General features: G+C 44.3%; 1 protein-coding gene across 1 annotated transcript in view; it reads right to left on the bottom strand.

The window, feature by feature from the left end:
- Positions 1 to 8,679, bottom strand: part of LOC132393891 (multiple C2 and transmembrane domain-containing protein 1-like) — a 600,107-nt gene extending 591,428 nt beyond the window's left edge. Inside the window, exon 1 of the mRNA XM_059969303.1 lies at positions 8,224 to 8,679. Coding sequence (XP_059825286.1) covers positions 8,224 to 8,679 — 456 coding nt within the window. The remainder of the gene's footprint in view (positions 1 to 8,223) is intronic.
- Between the last annotated feature and the right edge of the window lie 6,468 nt (positions 8,680 to 15,147).

Below are 15,147 nucleotides of genomic sequence, written 5' to 3'. Positions count from 1 at the left end.
GACTAAATGGGCTGAATAGTCTAATTCTGCTCCTATGTCACATGGTCTTCTTCCCCTGCCCTTTTCTTATCCTAACTACCTGGCTTCACCTATCACCTTACAGCTGCCCTCCTTTCCCTCCCCCTGCCTTTTTATTCCGAATCTTTACCCTTCCTTCTCAGCCCTGAAGGAGGGTCTTGGCTGAAAACATCATGTTTATTCTTTTCCAGAGATGCTATCTGACCTGCTGAGTTCCTCAAGCATTTGTTGGGTGTTGTTGAGGGAGTTTATCTATGTTTCTAGCTGGTTTAATGCAGGTAAAACTGGATGGAAAGATTAAATATGTCCATGCAGGAGAGGTAATATGAGAAAGTCAGGAATAATAAATGTTTTATTATTAGGGTGGTATGGTATCATGGCAGATAACGTGTTGCCTTACAACACCAGGCTCAGGGTTTAATTCCCGCCACTGGCTGTAAGGAGTTCGTACTTTCTCTCAGTGTCCGTTCGACATGTATGTTCTCTTCAAGTGCTACGATCATCCCAAAGACATACATGTCACTAGGTTAACTGGCCACATGGGTGGAACTGGGCAGCAGAGGTTTGTAGCACTGGAAGGGCCTGTTACCGTGATGGCCTCTAAATTAAAAAGTACTACATGACGAGCAAAACATAAGCATCCCCAGAATCAGATATTATCCAGTGAAAAGCAGTTTACTGCCTTTTTTGAGTGAGAACAAAGGAAACGGATCAGAGTTGACTGCCCAGAAGTGCAAGAGAGACAGGAGTGTTGGTTGTACGGTTGATAGAGGAGGAATGCAGGGTTTTTTTGGACAATAATGAGACAGATGGTTGAGAATAAGAGCTTGGAAGCCTGTTTGAATGCGATTCCTACAAGAAATGAGACTCTGGCTCTATCTCAGATCCAGACGGGGTGGTAGTGGTAGGGAAGGACACAGTATTGTAGTCAATGTCACTGTAATTTGAGAAACCTGTAACTTATTGACAAAGCTATGATGGAAAGTGAAAAATAAGTGTCTTGAAACCATCATTATTGGCTTACATATTCAAGCAAAAAGCTGCAACAAAACATTTTAAAAATGTTTTACTTGTTACATGCGGATCGATACATTGAGTGAAATGTGTCATCTGTATCAAATCAAATCAGCGAGGACTGTGCTGGGCGGGCCGCAAGTTTCGCTACACTTCTGGAGCCAGAATAGTATGGCCACAACTTACTAATCCTAAGTGAAACTCTTTGGAATGCGGAAGAAGCTGGAAGACCTTGTAAAATCCCACATGGTGATGCAGAGAACCACAGGGTGACAGGGAATGCTGAATCTTTGTGGATGGAGTTAATAAACTGTAAGGGTAAAAAAAACATTATGGGAATCTTAAATAGACCTCCAAATAGCAGCCAAGCTGTGGTGTTGAGATTGCAAAGGGAACTGGAAAGGGCATGTAATAAGGGTAATGTCACAAAACTGATGGGGGACTTCATGCAAGAGATTGGGAAAATCAGGTTGGTGTCAGATTGCAAGAGAGGGAATTTATTGAACGCCTATGAGATGGCTTTTGCAAGCAACTTGTGCTTGAGCTTGAGCCTACTTGGGGTTTCTATCTTAGACTGGGTGTTGTGCAATAACCCAGATCTTATTAGGGAGCTTAACATGAAAAAACCCTTTGGAGGAAGTGAGCATAATACGATTGAATTTGAGAGGGAAAAGCATAACTCACACGTATCAGTAGCACAATGGAATAAAGGGAATTACAGAGGCTTGAGAGAGATTGTCCAGGTGGATTGGAGGAGGATGCTGGTGGGGATGACGGCAGAGCAGAGTTGGCTGAAGTTACTGCGAATAGTTCACAAGGCACAGGATAGATATGACCCACAGAGGAAGAAGTTCTTAAATGGCAGAAGGCCGACATTTGAAGTTAAAGGCTGCATAAGAGCCCAGGAAAGGGTATATAAAGTAGTAAAAGTGAGTGGGAAGTTCTTAAAATCCAACAAAAGGCAATTAAAAAAAGCTATAAGGGAAAAGATGAAATACGAGGGCAAACTCGCCACTGATATAAAGCATTATACTAAATATTTTTCAGTTATGTAATGAGTAAAAGGGAGGTGAGAGTTGATATTGGACCTCTGGAAAATTATGCTGGTGAGGTCGTAATGGGGGATGAAGAAATGGCAGATGAACTTAATGGGTACTTTGCATCCGTCTTCGCTGTGGAAGACACTAGCAGTGTGCCAGAGGTCCATAAGTGGCAGGGAGCAGGAGTGAGTGCCATTGCTATTACAAAGGACAAAGTCCAAGGTAAACACAAAGGTCTTAAGGTGGATAAGTCACCTGGACCAGATGGACTACATCCCAGAGTCCTGAGTGAGGTTGCTGAAGAGATAACGGATGCACTGGTCATGATCCTTCAGAATCACTTGATTCTGGTATGGTCCCAGAGGACTGGCAAATTGCAAATGTCACTCCATTCTTTAAGGTGGGAGGAAGTTAAAATAAAGTAAATTATAGGCCAGTTATCCAAATCTCAGTGCTTGGGAAAGGGTTGGAGTCTATTATTAAGGATGAGGTTTCAGGGTACATGGTGACTAATGATAAGTCAAAGTCAGCATGGTTTCTGTAAATGGAAATCTTGACTGACAAATCTGTTAGAATTCTTCAAGCAAGTAACAAGCAGGGTGGACAAAGAGGCAGTGGATATCATTTACTTGGATTTTCAAAAGGCATTTGATAAAGTGCCACACATGAGACTGCTTAATAAGATGAATCCCTGTTACATTACAGGAAAGTTACTGGCATGGATAGCAGAATGGCTGACAGCCAGAATGCAGTGAGTGGAAATAATGGAAATCTGTGTGTTCCTCAGATGTCAGTATTGGGACCACTACTTGTCAAAATGTTTATCACTGATTTTGATAATGGAATAGATGGCTTTGTGGCAAAGTTTGTGGTGCTACAAAGACAGGTGGAGGGGTAGGTAGTGCTGAGGAAGCAATGCGATTGGTAGAATGGACAGAAAAGTGGCAGATGGAATATAGTGTTGGGATATGTATGAAAAGGTACTTTGGTAAAAGGAACAATAGTGCAGACTATTATCTAAATGAGGAGAAGGTTCAGACATCAGATGTACAAAGAAACTTGGAAGTCCTCGTACAAGACACCCAGGAGATTAACTTGCATATTACGTCTGTGGTAAAGAAGGAAAATGCAATGTTGGCACTTATTTCACAGGAATACAATATAAAGGCAAGGAGATTATGTTGAAGCTTTACAAGATACTAGTCAGGCCACACTTGGAGTATCAATCACAGTTTTGGGCCCCTTATCTGAGAAAGGATGTAGTGTCATTGGAGAGAGTCCACAGGAGGTTCACAAGGACGACTCTGGGAATGAAGGGGTTTGAGGATCATTTGGTGACTTTGGGCCTGTACTCACTGTAATTTAGAAGAATGTGGGGGACCTCACTGAAACCCATGTGGAGAGGATATTTCCTCTGGTAGAGCCATCCAGAACTAAAGAGCACAGCCTCAAAACTGAGGAGCAACTTTTTATAACAGAGGTAAGGAGGAATTTCTTTAGCTAGCAAGTAGCGAATATGTGGAATACTCTGTCAGAGGGTGCAGTAGAGGCCAAATCCGTGGGTATACTTAAAGCAGAAGTTAATCATTTCCTGATGGGTTAGGGCATCAAAGGATATGTCAAGAAGGCAGGTGCATGGGGTTGAGTGGGGTCCGGGTTCAGCCAAGAGGGAATGGCAGGGCAGATTCGATGGGCTGAATAGTCCAATTCTGCTCCTATACTTCTGGTCTGACCACAAGACAAAGGAGTAGAATTAGGCCATTCAACCCATTGAGTCCATTTCCCAGAATGTACAAAGACAAGAACATACAAACTCCTTGCAGATAGCATTGGGAATCAACCCTGACCAGTGGGCACTAACTGATACAGCAGTGCGCTACCTACCCATTTTGAAAAAACTGAATTGAAAACTCATTTTCAGTCAGACCATTGATCTGCAGTGTATACAGCTGACACACCAGCACCTCTGAATGAAGTGATAGCAGGGTTAGTACCAATCATTACCTCAGGCCTCACCATTTCCACCACCAATGAACAACTCAGCAAAACATCCTTCGTACAAGCAGGAGAGATTGTGCAGCAAAGTCCAAGGCTCCTCTAGATACCAATACTAACAAGATCACATACATTTTATTGGCTAAAAGCATTTGATTACTCTCTGCCAAGTGTTACTACTAAGTGAGTCATAATTTTTTTTTGGAATTATACAGTCACATCCTGTAGAGACCTGTTAACCCAGCAGCAAATCACACACAAATGTGTACTTGGACAATCAATAATTTGAAGGAAGCATAATTCTGCAATGAAATTTGATATTGCTTTATTTACAAGATCCCAGTCAATTAGGTTTGTATATTGGTTAACACTGTCATATTTTTATTTCCACATGATAGATATTGGGTGTGCCTGTAAAGTTGGGTATGTAATGCAATGCTGTTATCATCAGAGCATATGGCTGGTCACATGACAAGACTGCATAACATGGTAAGACCACAGAATTGTGGGAGATGGAAGAGGCAAGGGCCAGAATTTCACAGGCTGCAAACCCTACAGCTCTCAGATAGGAAATTACAAATGACAGTTTACTAAAATAATTTGGAGCATTCATTTGCAAGGTAGAAGTTAAGCTTAACCCCAGCAGTGAAAATACTAGCAAATATAAGATTTATTTATTTGATTTTTTTTGTATTTACACAGATTGCCTTTTGCACATTGGTTGTTTGTCAGTCTTTGTGCGTTAATTGATTCTATTGTATTTCTTTGTTCTATTGTGAATGCCAACAAGAAAATGAATCTCAGGGTTGTATATGGTGATATACGTAGTTTGATAATAAATTTACATAGAACTTTGAAATCTTTTCCTTCAGGAATGGTCAGTTGTGAGTCGGGCAGAGGGTTAAAATGTTAGAAATCTGAAACAGGAATTCAATCTAACATGAACGTGCCAATTCCCAGTTTTAAGAAGCAAGTAACCAATGTGTTTTCAAAGTTCAAAATACAATTATTATCGAAGTATGTATACTACATAGAACCCTGAGATTTGTCTCCTTAAAGGCAGCCATAAACAAAGAAAATGGGGTGCCACAGTGGTTAGCCCAATGCTTTACAGTGTGGGAGACCCGGGTTCAGTTCCTGCCACTACCTGAAAGGAGTTTGTACATTCTCCCCATGACTCTATGGGTTTCCTCCCACTGTCCAAAGGCATACAGGTTGGTAGGTTAATCGTTTGTTTTAAATTGTCTTGTGATTAGGCTCGGATTAAACTGGGGGATTGCTGGACTATACAACTCAAAGGGCCAGAGGGTCTCTTCTATTTCACAATAATCACCCATTAAAATAAAGTCCATCAAACACCCAATGTGCAGGCAAAATAACATGTAAACAATAAATATAAGTAAGTCAGGAAGTAGATTGATTATTAAAACTCTTTAGGGCAACTATGGTCTTCAAGGACTATAGTGTATTTAGTACTGACGTTTGCTGCCTGGTTTTCCATCTTTAGCGAAAAATGGTAGTGCAGCCGTTAGCACAACACTTTACAGCAACAGCGATTGGAAGATTAGGGTTTAGTTCTGTCTGTAAGGAGTTTGTACATTCTCTCCATGGCCATGTGGGTTTCCTCTGGGTGCTCTGGTTTCCTCCCACAGTCCAAAGATGTACAGGCTGGGTTTAGTAAGTTGTGGGCATGCTACATTGGCACCAGGAGCATGGCAACACTGGTAGGCTGCCCCCAGCACCTAACAAGTGATGATGTAAGCTACTTATTTCATTGTATGTTGCAATGTTTATATGACAAATTATGCTAATCTTTAACTTTGCCCATCAGGCAAGTTATTTTTGACCTCCCACCATCAGGTGATAGATACACTGTGCAAGAACAAAGACCGCCAGGCTGGGTAACAGTTTCTTACTCCAGGCTGTGAGGTTCCTGAACACCCTTGAGCCATTAGTAGGATAATGGACAATGCTCTCAGAACTTTGTACCTCAATTATGTCACTTTCCATTCCTCTAAACCAGGGATTCCCAACCTTTTTTATGCCATGAAGCTTTACTATTAACCGAAGGGTCCATGGAACCCAGGTTAGGAACCCCAGTTCTACACCCTTCTAAACAGTCTAATTGAGGGTTGGTGTTCCTCCTGCAGACTGAGTGGCTGATAGATTTCTGGATATGGAGATAACTCAATACAAAGTGAAGAAGTGAGAAATGAAGCCTTGATCTAATGAAGAGCAAAGCAGGCTCCAAAGACCAGATATAATTCCTACACCTGTTTCACAAATGAGTCCATCAGACTTTTATGGAAAAGTTACCATAAATCAGCACTTCTGTCCACCTAGTCTTCACTGAGCAGCAAGCAACCTTTTACACTAATCCTACACCATTTTCCACAGAACTGATGAAGGGTCTTGGTCCAAAACATTGACTCTTTATGCCTCTCTATTAATGCTTCCTGACCTGTTGAGTCCTCCAGCATTTTGTGTGTGTTGCTCTGGATTTCCAGCATCTGCAGAATCTCTTATGTTTGTACTTATACCTCTAAATAGCATCAGATTTAGATTCTATCACCAACCTACAGAGCATAGGCAATTTACACAAAGTACACAGCAGATGCTGTGGTCCAATCAACACATACAAACACATTGGAGGAACTCAGCAGGTCAGGCAGCATCCATAGAAACGAGCAGTCAATGTTTCAAGCTGAGACCCTTCGTCAGGACAATTTACATTGGCCAAATAATCCACCAATGCACACCTCTGGGATTCGGGAGGAAACCAGAACACCGAGTGGAAAACCACATGGTGAAGAGGATAAACTCCACAAAGACAGCGACTGGAGATCAGGACTGAAACCATTTTGCCGGCACTGCCTACCAGCAGCTTTGCCACTGTGTTGCCCCGAGAAAGAGACTGAAGCACAGACAGGCAGAGAAGCATGTCAAGTGATCCCCAGATGAAAAGGCTGCAGAAGGGTCAAGAGAGACGGGGTTATTGTGGGGTCTTGTGAACCTGTGTTACAGGGAAAGGTTGACTAGGTTAGGACTTCATGCCTAAAAATGCAGGAAGACGAGAAGAGATTTGATTTAGGTATACAAAATTATGAGGGTATAAAGTAAATACAAGCAGGATGTTTCCACTGAGGTTGGGTGACTACAACTAGAGGTCACAGGTTAAAGGTGAAAGGTGAAATGTTTAGGGCAGAGATTCCCAATCTGGGGTCAACAGAGCTCTCAGTTAATGGTAGGGGTCCATGGCATTAAAAAGGTCGGGAACCCCTGGTTTAGGAGAATTTTTTCAACCAAAGGAGGGAAATGCGAGCGTGCTCGACCAACCAGCTCAAGTGGTGGATGCAAGTTTGATTTCAGCATTTGAGAGAAATTTGGATATGTACATGGATGGGAGTGGGTGTTTAGCGAGCTATTGTCTGTGATTTGTCAGAGTAACAGTTCAGCACGGCCTGGATGGGCCGAATGGCCTGGGTCTGTGCTGTTCGATGATTCAGGTTACTAGTGACTGATCGGAACTGTATATTTTGGCAGGGTATTCTATTCAAGGATCACTCTCCAGTGACTGAACAGTCGCTGTAGATCCGGATATACAGATGCCAATGTTCGCGGTTCGCCTGCTGCCGGTTGCCGCAGGGTGATCGCCAAATTCAGGATGGGTGCAGCCCCGAGCTGGTGCAGACACCGATGTGATCGGAATGGGAAACCACAAGTTATCCGACAGATCTCAAAGCCGAAAGCATGTCGGTGAGATTTCCCTGGGTAGGCTGGCCGAGATGTCTGCACAACTGCAAACGGTGCCCCAACCGTTCAACCCGGGTCACAAAGTTTCTCAGCTCTCCCAGACAGAAGCTTCGGTCTGAATCCCGAGCGCTGCATCTTCCGCTTTGCATGGAATCCCAGCCAAAACACAAACATTTACCTAGTGTGTTCAGAGTAATTTACTACCAATTTACTGCGGATTGGACCGAGACCCAGACCAGATTACTGCCCACTACTGTCCGTGAAGAGTAAACGCGATGCAGACATTCACACACTCAGGTTCGAGTACTCGACCCCTAGTACCCGTGCGGAAAACAAGCTGCTACGTGTGTAGCCTGAACACTGCGCCAAAACAGAGGGGCTGTCACTCGCAGCCGTTACTCACAGTTTCCGCAGTCCCGGCCAGGCTGCTCGCTTCCTGCTCTCGGGCGGGCTCGGGGCGCTTCGAACATTCGTCTGCACCCTGAGCCGGGCGCTTTTGGTGTGTCACAGCCGACCACACGCTGGCGAAAATCGCCCTCTGCCTCACTGGCGTCACCTGTTTGGACTCAGAGAGCAGTTTAGCCCCGGCTCGGGAATCCTGCAGGTCCCGTGAAGCTCCCGAACAGCAGAGGTTCGGCTGCGAGGACGAGAAAACACGGTCCAGCACTTGCCTCTTGCCTTTCCAAATCACTCTCCCCGCTGTCTCCTTCTTGCCCTTGCCCTCGCCCTCGCCCTTCTGCTCGGACGCGGTTTTTGGGCTAAGGAAGGGTCTGGTCTTTTGGAAGTGTTTTCGAAGGCGAGTGTGCAGGGAGTGGGATTCCTGCCTGGTGTTGGCGTCGGGCTCGGCGACCTCGTCCATTCTGCGGCAGTGCCTGCTTCAAACTCAGGGAGAGATCGAGCAGCCGCCGCTCTCTTCGGAACTGTCTTCTGCTTTCATTCAACAGTTAACCAGCACTAACCACTCAGGCTGACAACTCCCGAGGAGCGTGCGATAACCACAGAGCAAAACGCTTGGATCAGTAAATCCATTCTAAGGCAAATCACCTGCTGGCCGTGGGCACGATTGATCTGAACCGCCAAATTCGCCTCTCACGTCGGAGGAAGCGGGTTCACACACAGCCTGCGACCTCCTATTGATCAGGCCAGCACGTCTCAGAAGGGGGTGGTTCTCCGAACTTGCGGATTTTGTTAAAACTCAGTTCAAACATTTACACTAAATGTGATCCTGCATTTGCCCTGATAGTCATAACGGCACAAAGGAAGCCGTTCGGCCCTCCAAATCCATGCCGGATTCCACCAGCCTCATTCTTCAAAGTAAAATTATCAAAAGTAATTATATTATCAATCGACATATATGTCACCATATACTACCCCGAGATTCATCTTCTTGCGGGTATTCACAATAGAACAAAGAAATATGATAGAATCGGTGAAAAACTACACACGAAGATTGACAAACCACCTTTCACGTGCCTTACAACTTATTTGCCAATACACGTCTACCATCTCCCCTTCACGAAGGAAACAGAACCAAGTTTATTATCACTGACATGAATTTTGTTGTTTTGCAGCAGCAGTACAATACTAAGACTATAAACCGCAAAATAAAAATTAGCGCAAAAAAGTGACAGTAACCAGTTAAACTGCTAACTGGAATTTGGGATGAAAGATAAAAGAGAAGGTGAATTAATTACAAAGAAGAAAAAATCTGCAGATGCTGGAAATCTGAGCAACACACACAAAATGCTGGAGGAACTCAGCAGGCCAGGCAGCATCTATGGGAAAGAGCACAGTCAGGGTTTCAGCCCGAAACGCAACTATACTTTTTGTTCTATAGATACTACCTGGTCTGCGGAGTTCTTCCAGCATTTTGTATGTGTGTTGGTGAATTAATTTGTTTGTTTATTTGTGGGGTTTAATTTATCTATCTGTTCATCCATGTATCCGCTTATTGATTGATAGATGTTGAGATGCAGCGTGGAACAGACCTTTCCAGCCCAAAAACCCACGCCACTCAGCAATCCTCTGACTTAACCCTAGCTTACTCACGAGACAGTTTACAACGACCAATTATCCCACTGATCAGTAAGTGAGAGGAAACCCACGCACACACATGAAGGATGTACAGGGGACACAGAAACCGAACTCTGAACTCCGACACCCTGACCGCTAGGCGACTGTGGTGCCTCTAGCATAATGCTAGTCTCTATAAATGGTGTTTACTTCACTAGTGTTAAAGTCACACGAGATGAGATTTAATGCAGGCTGTTATGTAGGTAAGCGAAGACAAGGGAGCCCAGGTGAGATTTTTAAATACGCACTGATCGCAGCATAGACACCAATAGACGTGGTTTTCACTTTGCAGGAAGGGCAGTGAGGAAAGCCTAGCAGTTACTGACCTGTGGGCCTGACATCAGTTGCAGCAAAATTATTGGATGTAAAGTGCGATAGGTAAACAGTGGGGAAGACAGAGACCAATGAGGCCCCGCCAGCATCGCAGTTTGAACAAAAACTATTCAATTAGATTGATGAGTACAATGCAACAGACGTGCTGGCTTAAGTAAGGCCTTGGAGAGGTCCCACGTGGGAGGTTTACCCAAACGGTGAGGGGTGTATATACTTGGTGGCCACTCTGTTAAGTACTGTACCTAGTAAAGTGGACACTGAGTGTATGTTCCTGGTCTTCTGCTGCTGTAACCCATCCACTTCAAGGTTTGATGTGTTGTGAGTTCAGAGATACTATTCTGCACATCACTGTTGTAACCCATGGTTATTTGAGTTACTATCACCTTGTATTACTGTTTGAACCTGTCTGCCCATTCTCCTCTGACCTCTCACATTAACATGGTGTTTTACCCATAGAGCTGCCACTCACTGGATGTTTCTTGCACATTCTTTGTAAACCCTAGACACTGTAGTGTGTGAAGATCCCAGGAGACCAGTAGTTTCTGAGATATCAAAATCACCCTACCCAGCACCAACAATTATTTCACAATCAAAGACACTTAGATCAAATTTCTTCCCCCATTCTGATGTTTGGTCTGAACAACAACTGCACTTCTTGACCATGTCTGCTGCTTTTATGCATTGAGTTGCTGCCACATGATTGGCTGATGAGATATTTGCAGTAACGAGCAGGCGTACCTAATAAAGTGGCCTGAAGTGGCACTGAGTGTAAGATTCCAGGCAAGTTAATAAATAGGATCCAAAACTTGCTTGGTGATAAGAGGCAGATGTAGAGATTTATTTTTGTGAATGGATGCCAGTGATTAGTGTCATTTAACAGAGCTGCTCCCTTGCTGTATGTAACACGTGAAAGACTGCATATGATATAAGAGGTACGCTCTTAGATGACACAATGATTGGTTGATAGTAGTCATAGGTTGCAGCCTGATATTCAAGTTCAAGTTTATTGTCATTCAACCAATGTATACATTTCTAAATGAAACAACGTTACTCTGGACCAAGGTGCACAACACAGTAGCTATAACCATATACATGTCTAAATGAAACAATGTTCCTCCGGGTCAGGTCACAGATTTGTCAGTGGGTGAGCATCTGGGGGACACTGATCACCGCTCCCTGGCCTTTAGCATTATCATGGAAAAGGATAGAATCAGAGAGGACAGGAAAATTTTTAATTAAGGAAGGGCAAATTATGAGGCTATAAGGCTACAACTTGCAGATGTGAATTGGGATGATGTTTTTGCAGGGAAATATACTATGGACATGTGGTCAATGTTTAAGGATCATTTGTAGGATGTTAGGGATAAAATTGTCCCAGTGAGGAAGATAAAGAATGGTAAGGTGAAGGAACCATGGGTGACAAGTGAAGTGGAAAATCTAGTCAGGTGGAAGAAGGCAGCATACATGAGGTTTAGGAAACAAGGATCAGATAGGTCTATTGAGGAATATAGGGTAGCAAGAAAGCAGCTTAAGAAGGGGCTGAGAAGAGCAAGAAGGGGGCATGAGAAGGCCTTGGTGAGTAGGGTAAAGGAAAACCCCAAGGCATTCTTCAATTATGTGAAGAACAAAAGGATGACAGGAGTGAAAGTAGGACCAATTAGAGATAAAAGTGGGAAGATGTGCCTGGAAGCTGTGGAAGTGAGTGAGGTCCTCAATGAATACTTCAGTATTCACCAATGAGAGGGAACTTGATGATGGTGAGGACAATATGAGTGAGGTTGAGGTTCTGGAGCATGTTGATATTAAGGGAGAGGAAGTGTTGGAGTTGTTAAAATACATTAGGATGGATAAGTCCCCGAGACCTGATGGAATATTCCCCAGGCTGCTCCACAAGGCGAGGGAAGAGATTGCTGAGCCTCTGGCAAGGATCCTTATGTCTTCGTTGTCCACGGGAATGGTACCGGAGGATTGGAGGGAGGTGAATGTTGTCCTCTTGTTCAAAAAAGGTAGTAGGGATAGTTTGGGTAATTATAGACCAGTGAGCCTTACGTCTGTGATGGGAAAGCTGTTGGAAAAGATTCTTAGAGATAGGATCTATGGGCATTTAGAGAATCATGGTCTGATCAGGGACAGTCAGCATGTCTTTGTGAAGGGCAGATCATGTCTAACAAGCCTGATAGAGTTCTTTGAGGAGGTGATCAGGCATATAGATGAGGGTAGTGCAGTGGATGTGATCTATATGGATTTTAGTAAGGCATTTGACAAGGTTCCACATGGTAGGCTTATTCAGAAAGTCAGAAGGCATGGGATCCAGGGAAGTTTGTCCGTGGATTCAGAATTGGCTTGCCTGCAGAAGGCAGAGGGTCGTGGTGGAGGGAGTACATTCAGATTGGAGGGCTGTGTCTAGTGGTGTCCCACAAAGATCTGTTCTGGGATCTCTGCTTTTCATGATTTTTATTAATGACCTGGATGTGAGGGTAGAAGGGTGTGTTGACAAGTTTGCAGATGACACAAAGGTTGGTGGTGTTGTAGATAGTGTAGAGGAACGTCAAAGATTGCAGAGAGACATTGATAGGATGCAGACGTGGGCTGAGAAGTGGCAGATGGAGTTCAACCCAGAGAAGTGTGAGGTGGTACACTTTGGAAGGACAAACTCCAAGGCAGAGTACAAAGTAAATGGCAGGATACTTGGTAGTGTGGAGGAGCAGAGGGATCTGGGGGTACATGTCCACAGTTCCCTGAAAGTTGCCTCATAGGTATATAGGGTAGTTAAGAAAGCTTATGGGGTGGTAGCTTTCATAAGACGAGGGATAGAGTTTAAGAGACGTGATGCAGCTTGGAGTACTGTGTCCAGTTCTGGTCGCCTCAGAATAGGAAGGATGTGGAAGCATTGGAAAGGGTACAGAGAGATTTACCAGGATGCTGCCTGGTTTAGAGAGTCTGGATTATGATCAGAGATTAAGGGAGCTAGGGCTTTACTCTTTGGAGAGAAGGAGGATAAGAGGAGACATGATAGAGGTGTACAAGATATTAAGAGGAATAGACAGAGTGGACAGCCAGCACCTCTTCCCCAGGGTACCACTGCTCAGTACAAGAGGACATGGCTTTAAGGTAAGGGGAGGGAAGTTCAAGGAGGATATTAGAGGAAGGTTTTTCACTCAGAGAGTGGTTGGTGCGTGGAATGCACTGCCTGAGTCAGTGGTGGAGGCAGTTATACTAGTAAAGTTTAAGAGTCTACTAGACAGGTATATGGAGGAATTTAAGGTGGGGGGATATATGGGAGGTAGGGTTTGACGGTCGGCACAACATTGTGGGCCGAAGGGCCTGTAATGTGCTGTACTATTCTATGTTCTATAATAACAAATAATAAGCTGCATATATCATATAAGTTAAAAAGTAAATAGTATAATGTGACTGGCGCTTCACTCATAATGAGACCCGTGGTGTCAGGGAGTTCAGTTGTGTGGGGAAGAAGCTGTTTCCCATTCTAACAGTTCTTGTCCTAATGCTCCGGTACCTGCTGCCTGAAGATACGGGATCAAAGAGATTGTGGGCAGATGGGAGAGCCCTGCGTACACAGCGCTCCTGATCATTATCTCATGGGCGGAAGAGCGACACCAACGATCCACTCAGCAGTCCTTGTAATCCTTTGTAGAGACTTGTGAGGCGCCTCGCAGTTCCCGTACCAGACAGTGATGGCTGGCCAGGACACTCTCGATAGAGCTCCTGTTAAAGCTGGTTAAAATACGGGGGGCGGGAGAAACTGAGAAATGGTCAGAATTAATCCGGATAGACATTAGTTAATGAGGACTAAATGGTAAGAACTGTTGGATCCTGGTGTATTTGTAATCCAAAGGTCCCTCGCAAGTTAAGAATGAGGCATAAAACCTGTTGCTACGCATTTCAAGAGCGAAGGATGGAAAGGAGGAAGCATGGCGAGAGAGAGATCGGGGAAAAGGGAAGCACAGGGAAAGAGCAACTACTCAAGGGAGGTCCGATACTGTTAACGGGTGTCACGGTAGCGTAGCGGTTAGCGCGACGCTATTACAGCTCGGGGCGTGGGAGTTCGGAGTTCATTTCTGGCTCCATCTATATCTCCCCCTCGGGGGACGAGTGGGTTTCCTCCCACAGGTCAATTGTACCGTGAGTCGGTTAGGGTTAATTGGCTTTGTCGAGGGTTGGGGTGGGGCGTCATGGATAAAGGGCCGGCGTTTTGCTGTATCGATTGTATTCCATTGATAACATTTTAACGAATGAAAAGGTAAGAGTCAAGTAATGTGACACAACACCACTGAAGTTTCCAGAAAAATACAGAGGCAAGTGTAACCACGAAAAACTTCACATGTATAAAGGTGATAATATAAACATACAAACAATCGTGGGGGTGTTAAACTACAAGAAAAATAACAATTTACAGTCCAATCCAACAGATCCTCGAAAGTACTGAGGAACAGGGAGTCCTTGCAGCACGGTCCAAAATATCCTTGAAGGTGGCAATGCAGGTAGACAACATGGCTAAGGTGGTTTATAGGATACTGGTCTTCATTAGTTTGAGAGCACTGAATAGAAAAGGGCACGTATAGAAACATAGAATATAGGTGCAGGAGTAGGCCATTCAGCCCTTCGAGCCTGCACCATCATTCAGTATGATCATGGCTGACCATCCAACTCAGAACCCTGTACCTGCTTTCTCTCCATACCCCCTGATCCCTTTAGCCACAAGGGCCATATCTAACTTCCTCTTAAATATAGCCAATGAACTGGCCTCAACTGTTCCCTGTGGCAGAGAATTCCACAGATTCACCACTCTCTGTGTCAAGAAGTTTTTCCTCATCTCGGTCCTAAAAGGCTTCCTGATTATCCTTAAACTGTGACCCCACGTTCTGGACTTCCCCAACATCGGAAACAATCTTCCTGCATC

The sequence above is a fragment of the Hypanus sabinus genome, chromosome 5, assembly GCF_030144855.1.
Source record: "Hypanus sabinus isolate sHypSab1 chromosome 5, sHypSab1.hap1, whole genome shotgun sequence".
NCBI lineage: Eukaryota > Metazoa > Chordata > Chondrichthyes > Myliobatiformes > Dasyatidae > Hypanus > Hypanus sabinus.
The sequence above is the reverse complement of the archived record's forward strand: the minus strand, read 5'-3'. Positions and strand labels throughout refer to the sequence as shown.